The sequence below is a fragment of the Erithacus rubecula genome (genome assembly GCF_903797595.1).
Source record: "Erithacus rubecula genome assembly, chromosome: 21".
NCBI classification, from domain to species: Eukaryota; Metazoa; Chordata; class Aves; order Passeriformes; family Muscicapidae; genus Erithacus; species Erithacus rubecula.
This window is the reverse complement of record NC_136673.1, coordinates 9,760,018-9,770,961: the sequence shown is the minus strand read 5'-3', so window position 1 is coordinate 9,770,961 and position 10,944 is coordinate 9,760,018. Positions and strand designations below refer to the sequence as shown.

The 10,944-nt window shown below is 50.8% G+C and overlaps 1 protein-coding gene across 1 annotated transcript; it reads left to right on the top strand.

Moving 5' to 3' along the window:
• Window positions 1–6,760: 6,760 nt before the first annotated feature.
• Window positions 6,761–9,644, top strand: POLE3 (DNA polymerase epsilon 3, accessory subunit). Its single transcript, XM_079324107.1, has 5 exons — window positions 6,761–6,821; window positions 6,967–7,042; window positions 7,738–7,823; window positions 8,472–8,590; window positions 9,049–9,644. Exons 2-5 carry the CDS (start codon window positions 6,977–6,979, stop codon window positions 9,207–9,209), a joined length of 432 nt encoding a protein of 143 aa, XP_079180233.1. The 5' UTR covers window positions 6,761–6,821; window positions 6,967–6,976; the 3' UTR covers window positions 9,210–9,644.
• Window positions 9,645–10,944: the final 1,300 nt, after the last annotated feature.

Sequence of the window (10,944 nt, the reverse complement as noted above, 5' to 3'; positions counted from 1 at the left end):
TGTCTTACAGCCTTAACCCAATTAATAGCCCAGTGAATTACAGCAGCACATCAGCTCACAGCACTGTTCTCTGCACTCTGAACCCTCAGAGACACAGAAGAACAGCACCATGAGACATTCTGGGTCTCTTAGAGGATGTCTGATCTGAGCATCCAGTCCTGCTGTAGCATTTTGACAAATTCTGAGTATTAATCCATTGCTGATTTATTTTAATGCAATAAAAACAATGTAATAACCAAGCTGGGTCTTTAGTGACAGTTCTCATAAAAGAGATCAGTTTCAATATAGCAAAAGGTCTCTAGGGAATTATGCTTTTGGCCTTAGAATGATCAAATGGATCAAAGTAATGAAGTTAAAACAGCTTGGGAAGTTATTGCCTGTCACCTGAGCTGAACTGCTGTGCTCAGTCTGGAGCTGCAGGAAATAGCTGAGCTCTCCTCTCAGGTACCTCACATGTGCTCTGCTCCCCAGGGTCTGACACTGCTCTGCCTCCCAGTGAGCCAGCTCACTAATTTCACAGAAAATCAAGGATGTCTGGCATTTGCACCCAAATGGATTTGACCAGGGTATGTGATCAGGAGAGACAGAGATCAAATGCCAGAAATCTCAGACTGGTTGGGCTGAGAGAGAGCTTAAAGTCCATCCCATCCCACCCTTGCCATGGCAGGGACCCCTCCCACTGTCCCAGGTGCTCCAGCCCCAGTGTCCAGCCTGGCCTTGGGCACTGCCAGGGATCCAGGGGCAGCCACAGCTGCTCTGGGCACCCTGTGCCAGCCCTGCCCACCCTGCCAGGGAACAATTCCTGCCCAATATCTAACTAATATCAGTTTAAAGTCTTTAAAGCCTCAGTTTGTCCCTTGTCCTGGGGCACATCAGGAAGGTGTAAGTTGACATCTTTCTTGATGTCCTTTGTCATCTGGTGAGGCCTCATTCCCAGGCTGGACAGAGTAAACCAAGGTTCTCTGACATCTCTGTGTTCAATGAAGCTGATCCAGAGTGAAGCTGCTGCTCCAAGGGCAGCTGCCTCCTTTCTCCCCCCAGAGCTGTGATCCTGACTCCCCCCTTTAGCCCAAGCATGGGAATGGGCACACAGAGTCTCTCCAGACTGAAGTGGCCCAGAAGGATCATCAAACTCCACTCCCTCATAGGACTAGAATTAAATCCTAAGACTAATCACATCCTCCAGATGTTCCTAGAGCTCTGGCACCTTGGTGCCATGACCACTTCCCCAGGGAGCTTGTGCCAGTGACCCACCAACCTTTCAGTGAGGAATCTTCACAAGAATATTTAAGGAAATAAATATATTCAAGAATATTGAAGAAAATAAAAGCAGACTCATTGGGTCAGACATGACCTGTTTCATGTCAGAAGGTGATGCCCAGAGGAGAACACAGCAGGGCAGGCACAGACATTTTCCAAAACAGATTCCCAGGCCCAAACCATTTTCAATTCAAGGACTTTCCACTCTGGTAGGGCCAATTTTAATGAACATTTGGCAGACACAGGAGGTGGATCCCATTTGTGTAGTGGCACACCATTAGCACAGCCTTACTGGGGCACCTTTAGGCCACCTCTGTGGATTAATTGGTATTCTGGACCAATTAGCCCAGCACAGCCTGATTATTGCCTGTATTGTTTAAGCATGATCCCATTAGTGATAATCAGGAAGGCATTCCCTCCCAGGTCATCTGTCCAGGTGAGAGGATGTCTGACCTGCTGCACAGCTCAGCCCTGGCTGGAGCACAAACAGGAGCAAGATTCATGGAGGCACAAACCCGAATGAACACCACCAGAGGTAACACAGAGGTTACCCTACAGCTTTCCTTCCCAAAGCACTTTCCAAAGGGAATAACAAAGTTACAGTTAATGCAATAGTCTGTCCACCTGCCTCAAAATAGCTCCTGACCTGGTACACAGGATTTGTCCAAATCTCTGTCTTGGGTCACATAGGAAAGTCCACTCAATCAGCAGAATTTGAGGCTGGCGCTTTTTTGACAGTAAAAACTGCTGAATTAGTTTAAAAAAGAATGCCAGGAAGATATTTTGAGAGTGAAAGTGCTGCACTCATAGGCCTTCGTCAGAGCTGAGCTAAACTTAGAGGGACTGAGTCAGGAAGAGAAGTGTGTGAGTGACACCTCCAAGGGACAGCTCCATCCTCTGGGGACCAGGCTGCAGTGCCTGGGCTGTCCTTAGGGGAAGGACATGTGGAATAATTGCAGCACCTTTACCTTAGAGGCCTGATGCACTTAAAAATTTAGAGATATTAATGAGCAAGTTAAAGATTATTTTATTTTAGAAAGCATACTGCCAAGTGTTCCATATTCATTCTTCTTCCATAGCTAAAAGTAAAAAAAAAGTAAATTAGAAAACAGAACATCATGGACTCCCAAGTCTTCCAAGGAAATTTAAATTGCTAAGTGCAAACCATCCATCCCAGTTTGGGATTAGTCCCTATGTCCTTTCTTTCATCCTCTCCAGTCTGGGATGTGTCCCTGTGTCCTTTCCTTCATCCAAAACCAGTCAGGGATGTGTCCCTGTGTCCTTTCTTTCATCCTCTCCAGTCTGGGATGTGTCCCTGTGTCCTTTCCTTCATCCAAAACCAGTCTGGGATGTGTCCCTGTGTCCTTTCTTTCATCCAACACCAGTCAGGGATGTGTCCCTGTGTCCTTTCCTTCATCCAAAACCAGTCTGGGATGTGTCCCTGTGTCCTTCATCCTCTCCAGTCAGGGATGTGTCCCTGTGTCCTTCATCCTCTCCAGTCTGGGATGTGTCCCTGTGTCCTTCATCCTCTCCAGTCTGGGATGAGTCCCTGTGTCCTTCATCCCCTCCAGTATGGGATGTGTCCCTGTGTCCTTTCCTTCATCCCCTCCAGTCAGGGATGTGTCCCTGTGCCCTTTCCTTCATCCCCTCCAGTCTGGGATTTGTTCCTGTGTCCTTCATCCTCTCCAGTCTGGGATGTGTCCCTGTGTCCTTTCCTTCATCCTCTCCAGTCAGGGATGTGTCCCTGTGTCCTTCATCCCCTCCAGTCAGGGATGTGTCCCTGTGTCCTTCATCCTCTCCAGTCTGGGATGTGTCCCTGTGTCCTTTCCTTCATCCTCTCCAGTCTGGGATGTGTCCCTGTGTCCTTTCCTTCATCCCCTCCAGTCAGGGATGTGTCCCTGTGTCCTTTCCTTCATCCTCTCCAGTCAGGGATGTGTCCCTGTGTCCTTTCCTTCATCCTCTCCAGTCAGGGATGTCCTTCCCTTCATCCCCTCCAGTCAGGGATGTGTCCCTGTGTCCTTCATCCTCTCCAGTCAGGGATGTGTCCCTGTGTCCTTTCCTTCACCCTCTCCAGTCAGGAATGTGTCCCTGTGTCCTTTCCTTCATCCCCCTCCAGTCTGGGATGTGTCCCTGTGTCCTTTCCTTCATCCCCTCCAGTCTGGGATGTGTCCCTGTGTCCCTGCTGTCAGCTGTGCTCCCGCAGGCTCTCTGGCTGTTTGTCTCGGCTGTCCTGAGCGCTGCCCTGTCCCCGTGAGTCACCCAGAGCAGCTCCCGGCAGCAGCTCGGGCGGGTCTGCCCAGCACTAATGAGGAGGGAGAGGTGTGAAATGACTCACGGGGAGAGGAACGCACTGAACGCTTCTCAGACCTCACAGTTAATCCTGGAACCCCAAAACATTCCGAGCAGAGCCAGGGAGTGCCCAGAGGGAAGGGTTTGCAGCTCAGACCTCTCCTGTGCACCACGTCCTGGCACACCTCATCCCTGATTTTATGAGAGGCAGAGCTGTGTACTCCATCAACAGCCTCTTATTTACAGGACTTGGATGGGCACCCACCAACACAGGGCTTCAAGAGTGCTGGAAGCAACACGGGTGTTCCACAGTGACTGTTCTACATTGGAATAATCTGTATTTTTGTATTAATATTTCTTTCTTTGGCCATGACGATACTGAAGTGTCATTTTCACAGAAGTCAAGTGAGATTCAAGCCCCTCTGTACTAACAGTGGGTTCTGAGAAGTACAAACACTGCTGGGTAAGCTCTGTGCCTGCAGTTAAACCATAAATGTCACATTTTTGTACAATTTGGGGAAAAATATGCAGAAAAAGGGAGGGCCCACCCTCATTGTGGGCTTAAAACTCACAGTGTTCTTCTCCTGACATTAGTGCAGAGACATCAAAGAGAATCACAGAATGTGGAAGGGACCTTAAAGCCCATCCATTCCCACCCCTGCCATGGCAGGGACACCTGCCACTGTCCCAGGTGCTCCAGCCCCAGTGTCCAGCTGGCCTTGGGCACTGCCAGGGATCCAGGGGCAGCCACAGCTGCTCTGGGCACCCTGTGCCAGCCCTGCCCACCCTCACAGGGAAGGATGTTTCCTTAATATCTAATTTAAAGCATTTAATCTAAATCTGTTCTAGCATTTCCCTGAGGTACAGAAGGACAATATTGTCACCTGGTTTTGCTTTCCCTCTCAGGCTGAGTTGAGCTGCTGCTCCTCTGCCACTGGATTTATACCTGTGCTACATGGAACAACATTTTTGCTCCTGTGTAAAACGTGACCTGCAGCAGTAAACTTGAGCACTGCATGCTTAACATCTTTTGTGTTTTACACATGACAGTGAAACAAGACTAGAAAGCTGATTTAGTAGAAAGGCTCTGGACCTACAGAATATAAGGCCAGGATGGCTGCCCCATCCATGGCAGTGTCCCGGGCCTGGACAGGGCTTGGAGCAGCCTGGGATAGTGGAAGGTGGAGAGTGGACTGTCCATTCCTGGGATTCAATGTACCAACCTCCAAAATTGTAATTAAAAACAAATACAGACTCACACCAGGAAGCAAGGAGAGCCTGCTGTGTCATGAGGACACAGGGAGCTGGATGGTCCCAGCCCAGGCTTTGCTGGGGGGTGGGGCAGCTTTGGGCTACATCCCTGGATTTGGGCAGCCCCAGCCCCTCCCCAGGCAGTGCCACACCACCACCTCTCTTGGCTCTCAGTTCATGGACAAAAACACATCATGATCTCAAAAACAGAAACCAAAATGAGCAGCAGTGGCTCCCAAGGGCTCCAGCAGCTGATCTGTCCAGGATCTGAGCCTGCCATGGTCGCTGTCACAGCAGCTCAGTCTCCAGGTGTGACTGCAGCCTCCTCCCTGCCACACCTGCCCAGGGACACCCAGCAGCCAGGGTCAACAGCAGAGCACATGGAAAGCAGCTAAAAACAAAACTCACACGGTTTGTACAGCAGGGATGGAGTTTTTTAATCCTGGAACAGTCACCCAGGGCTCACACAAGCCCTGTACTTTGTGTGTGCTTCTCCCAGCACAGTTACCTTTACCTGGGCTCACAAGATCCTGTGAACTCTCTCTATAATAGCAACACTGAGGGCAGTGTTGATAATAGAAAATTCCCATTTTCCATGGAAAAGAGCTCTGCTGTCAACCACTGCTCACAATTTTAAGTGTCACCCTAACACAGCACCTAATTAATCTGTCTTTTTGCACTCTGTGTTTACTTAATAACCTGGTCAGGTTATAACAGGGATAAAATCTCATGGAATTAGAGAGTTTAGGCCAGGCATGGCAGTGATGGAGGAGCCCACAGGCCCTGTGCCCTACACAGCAACAAGGGAAGAGACCAGAAACCAGTGTGGGGGGAAAAAAGATGTTATTTCCTGTTGGAAATTATGTAGCTTTCCTAACAAATTGTTTTAATTAATTGCAGCCAGTGCACTTTCAGCTACCACTAGTTAAGTTTCTTCTCAGGCTCTTACAATTACTTTGATCAATAAATAACCAAAACCTCAAGTTTGCTAAAAGTAACCCTGGCAAGCTTCAATAAACAAAGACAAAGGGAGTTGGAGATTGGACATCTGAAAGCTTAAATTTATGACCTTCAAGGGTGCTGGAGTAAGCAGAAAATTTAGAGATTAAGGCCTGGAAAATTGGAGATTCCCCGACTGAGAAAAAGATTAGAAAAGTAATGAAGTATATGGACCTGATTAGCATGAAGAGTGAGAAATTAACAACCAACAGACAGAATGCTAAGTAATGAAGAGAATTATGTAATTAGCCATTAGAGACAATGAACATTAATTTGCTAAAAATGTACAGATAAGTGAAAAAGTTTTATATCTGCATTATGCAGAGGCTGGAACTTCATCAGCAACACAGTTCTTGGCCAAGGACACAGTAATGCCTTAGTGCTGAATGCTACCAGTGTTAGAGGGAGGCTGGTGATCCCGAGGATTTTGGGATCTTGGTAACATTCCCACAGGCAGCGGCTCTGCCCCAGCCCCGACAGCCCTGAGCCCCCAGAGACTGCGGGGAACCACCTGAACCTGCACCTGCCCCTTCTTCTGTGAAATAAATGGGCATTTATTCCCCACAATCTGCACCTGCACCTGTCCCTTCTTCTGTGAAATAAATGGGCATTTATTCCCCACAATCTGCACCTGAACCTGTCCCTTCTTCTGTGAAATAAATGGGCATTTATTCCCCACAATCTGCACCTGAACCTGTCGCTTCACCATCACCTGAAACGGTCCCTGTCCCTTCATCTACACCCGAACCTACCCCTTCACCCGAACCTACCCCTTCACCTGAACCTGTCCCTTCACCTGTCCCTGTCCCTTCACCATCATCACCTACATGTGAATCTGTCCCTGTCCGTCCCCCATCACCTGGCGCTGCACCTGCACTTGTCCCCACACTCACCCCTACAGCCCGGCCTGCCCCTCTCCCGTTCCCGCCGTTCCTCCCCTCACGCTCGGCCGCCATTTCCCGCCGCGGGGCCGGGCCCGCGGTGCGCGCCGGGAGCGGGCGGGGCGGCGGAGCGCGGGCTGGCTGCGGCCGGGCTGGGTACGGCCGGGCCGGGATCCGCGTCCGTGCGGGCCCGGGGTGCTGAGGGGATCCCTGTCCCGCCGGGACCCTCCCGACCCACCGGGATCCCCCCTAGCCCCGCGCCCCTGACGCCGCGTTTGCCTTGCAGGAGGCCCAGGATGGCGGAGAGACCGGAGGACCTGAACCTGCCCAACGCCGTCATCACCCGCATCATCAAGGAGGCGGTGGGTGCCGGGCCCCGCGGCCCAGCGGAGCCGGGAGTCTGGAGAGCCCGGCCCCGGGAGAGCCCGGCCCGGCGGGACCCGGCCCCGGGACAGCCCGGCCCGGGAGAGCCCGGCCCGGCGGGACCCGGCCCCGGGAGAGCCCGGCCCGGCAGATCGCGGCTCCGGGAGGCCCCGGTCCCGGCCCGAGCCGTGTCCCGGCCGCGGCTCTGCCCTGGGCTGTCCCCCCCGGGTACCGGGGCTACAGCGCCCCAGCAGTGTCCCGAGGGATGCTCCACAGTGCGGCTCCCGCAGTGGCACTGTCAGAACCAGGCCCCCCAGAGCCTCAGCACACAAGTTCATGGCTATATAAAAATCCAGAATAATTCCCAGTGATTGATTTAGTGCATTCGGTCCGGAGCTGTGAGGTGTTGCTGAGTGGGTCTGGGCCTGGCAGGCGTGTCAGGAGCTGGGTAGTCACAGGATGATTTACCTGGAGACAGTGGCCAGACCCAGACTCCAGAGTCACTGGGTTTCTGCTCAGGGACACATTCCTACTGCCCTTGGCTTCCACCTGAGAGCAGGGCTCCTGTGACAGCACCCCAGAGCAGTTCCCACTTCTTCTGAGCCCTCTGAGAGCTTTAACAAACTGACACGTGAATTATGTGAGTTTAAGTCACTTTTAGCAGCTGCTGATAAAGGTTGGATTTGTTTTTCAGCTTCCTGATGGAGTCAACATTTCCAAAGAAGCCCGGAGTGCAATCTCCCGAGCAGCCAGTGTGTTTGTGCTGTATGCAACATCATGGTAAGGACAAGTCCTGCAGCACTCACTGGGGCCCTTGATTGATAATTCACCTCTGCTGACCTGGGGACTCTTTCCCACTGTTGTTTTCTGTATGGTCTGTTTATATAAATAAACCAGGCTGCAGCAGGTTTGGACTGCCCAGAGCAGCCCATGGGAAGATAGCTGGGCTCTGGACACAGCCATGTCCCAAAAAGAGGGGTCCCAAACTGTCATTAACCTTAGAGTTTGGCTGCACAGCCTTCCTGGCAAAGGCAGGAGCACTTGGCTCACTTTCAGGCTCTTCATCACAAAGCTGTGTTAGGGCAAGAGCTGCCACAGAGGACACAGTCACATTTTTGGGTTGGCTTGGCATATTCTGTGCAGGCAGTCACTTTTCTAGTGTCAGGTGCTTCCAGGGCTGTGTGGAACTGTCAGAGCCAAGGTTCAGGCTTTCTCTTCCTGCTCGTAGAAAAGGTCTGTGGAGCAGAAACTAACACTGTGAGAAAGCACAGCCAGCCAGTGTAAACAGAAATGTCCCAAACCTTCTTTAGTAAATGATATAAGTCCCTAAATGTTTAGGGGACAGCTTTTTAAAGTTGCTTATGAATTCAATAAACAAGATGGAATTGCTAACAGTTCCCAATTACCTCTCTTTTTGGTTCTGCCTAGTGCAAATAACTTTGCCATGAAGGGGAAGAGGAAAACCCTGAATGCTGGGGACGTGCTGTCTGCCATGGAGGAGATGGAGTTCCAGAGATTCGTGGCCCCTCTGAAGGAATCCCTTGAAGGTACTGTGCTCTGTGGGTGTCCAGGGGCTCTCAGAGGCACCATCAAACGCTGGACAAGCAACACTTATTGCCTGTCTTGTTTCTCTTCTCTTTGCCCAGCATCCTACACTGCAGTTTGCCTGGGGAGTAACTAATGTGCACCTTAACGGGACTAGGATAACATTATTGCACAACTGATGAGGATTGAGAAAGTCTCATCTGCTCTCACTCCCCTATTATGTTTATCTAAGGAGAGCCGTAGGTGCTGCCTGTAAATGTGACCTGCGTCCTTTTCAGCATTTTTCTGCTGAAATTTAACCTGATTTCCTATGGAGCTGCTCAGCACAGCTCAGCTCATAGGGTGAGTTGTGCTCTGAGTTCCCTGCTCCCCTCAAAAGCTGGGAGAGCAAGTGGACATTGGACCTCAGCCACTGACCTGTCCCTGCCAGCGCTGACCCCTCACTGTTCCTCTCCTCCAGTTTACAGGCGGGAGCAGAAAGGAAAGAAGGAGGCCAGGAAAGATAAAGACAAGAAGGCAGACTCAGAGGAGCAAGATAAGAGCCGAGAGGAGGACAATGATGATGATGATGAAAGGATGGAGGAGGAAGAACAAAACGATGAGGAAGAGGTGGACAACTGAGCTTGCTGGTGGGCAGGGGCTGGGGTGTTCTCAGAGGGACAGAAACGCTGTAAATCAACCTTGCTGTGTCCCCTCCTGTTTCCATTCGAGCTTTGTACTGCCCCTCTGTGGCCTGGCCCTTTGGGCTGTAATTTGTACATAAAGGAGTCCTGCTGAGGCTTTTCCCCTGGCAGGGCGGCTCCTCCCTGTGCCTGGGGGGCTTTGGCTTTCCTCAGGCTCTGGGCAGGCACTACCTGGGCTTTGGATGCTGGGCTGGCTCTGAAAGAGAGGAAAAAAGAACTGGTGGGTGCTCAGTGCAGAAACTGGCCAGGAGAACATGAGAGTCTTGATTATGAGGGGCTGAACCCAGTAGATCATTAGATCACTTTTGGGGTGTAGAAGGTAGGTGATGGTGTCCAGAGGCTTGGAAGCTGCACATTAAAGATTTAGGTCCAAGTTGTTTTTTCCCTTTGTTTCCTTACATCCTGGCTGTGCCTTCCCTCCCTGCTGTACTGTGACAGTGACACTGTGTCCTTCAGCCCCAGCAGCACAGGGTGGCTGTACAGGGACCATGAGCTCACTCACTGACTCACCCAAACTAACCCAAATCTGAAAAACGCACAGTGCTGACCATGTAAACTGTACACTGAAAGTGTCTTTGAGAGCCCTGGGAGACAAAGAGATTATTTAAAACCTGAAGCACAATGAAGGGCTGAAATGAGGAGCAGGGCTGAAAACAGGTGCAGTGCAGTGCTGGGGGTGTGACAGGTCAGTGGTGGCACTGGGGTCTGGTGGTGTCACCTGTCCCCCTGTAGCAGCAGCAGCAGCAGCTCCTGCAGCAAGCTGAGATGTGCTAGAACATGAATTGTGGTTGTTTTTTCCCCTTTTCCCAGCTGGAACAAGCTAATTGCATCCAAGGTCCCTCTGTAGCCTTCACTGGTCATTCCAGGGACATGGATGCCTGTGGGAGGGCAGCAGGGACAGGGTGCTCCCACCCAGGGGCCCACGTGGTTTCAAAAAAGGCTCCTGCAAGAAAGAAGGGCTGAGAGAAGCTGTTGGTATCCCTTGTGCTAGTGTAGGTTTGTGCTTTTCCACTTGAATTCTTAGTTCTGATGCCTTTATCCCTCACCAAGTTTTAGGTACATTTAAAACCCCCAAGTTTTGATGATGTGCAGTTTTAAAATAGCACTTTGTGAGGAATCCTGGAATCCAAAAAAATGGTGGCAGCTACCCACAAGAAGCACCCTGCTTTCCTGCTTTTCTGGCACACTGGATTTTCACACGCACACAAGCCCAGCTTCTGAAAAGAACTGAACCAACACAGATGTTCTCCTGACTACTTTCTGCTGGCATTCAGTCAGGCTGTGGAAGGCTTGAACTGATGATGTGTTCCTAACATCTCTGATAAACACCCACCTTCCAGCTCTTTTCCTCTCTTTGTGGTTTTTTTTCTTTTCCTCTTCAGCACATATCTGGGGTGCATATTCTGGAAGGGAATGAGATCTAAATAAAAGCCAGATTTATTTTTGTTTTTTTACAGAAATGGGGTCTCGTATTTCAGTCAGTTACAAAATGAACAAGTTGTGGTTGCATAAGTGGGATGGGAGCATGCAGCCAAGGCAGCAGGAAGTGCTCTGGGAAATGGTTTGTGGAGCAGCTGACATGGAGGAGGATGAGGGGAGGATGAAGGCTGCTGCAACCTGGTCTCTGTGAGAGGAGGGAGGGAGCTGTGGAGACTGGAAGGAACAAGGGGATT

Excerpts from the sequence above, each read along its gene's own strand:
- POLE3 (XM_079324107.1), top strand. The coding sequence starts at position 6,977 with ATGGCGGAGAGACCGGAGGACCTGAACCTGCCCAACGCCGTCATCACC. Across the intron at positions 7,043-7,737 it reads CCCGCATCATCAAGGAGGCG|CTTCCTGATGGAGTCAACAT; the intron begins GTGGGTGCCGGG and ends TTTGTTTTTCAG. Across the intron at positions 7,824-8,471 it reads GTGCTGTATGCAACATCATG|TGCAAATAACTTTGCCATGA; the intron begins GTAAGGACAAGT and ends GGTTCTGCCTAG.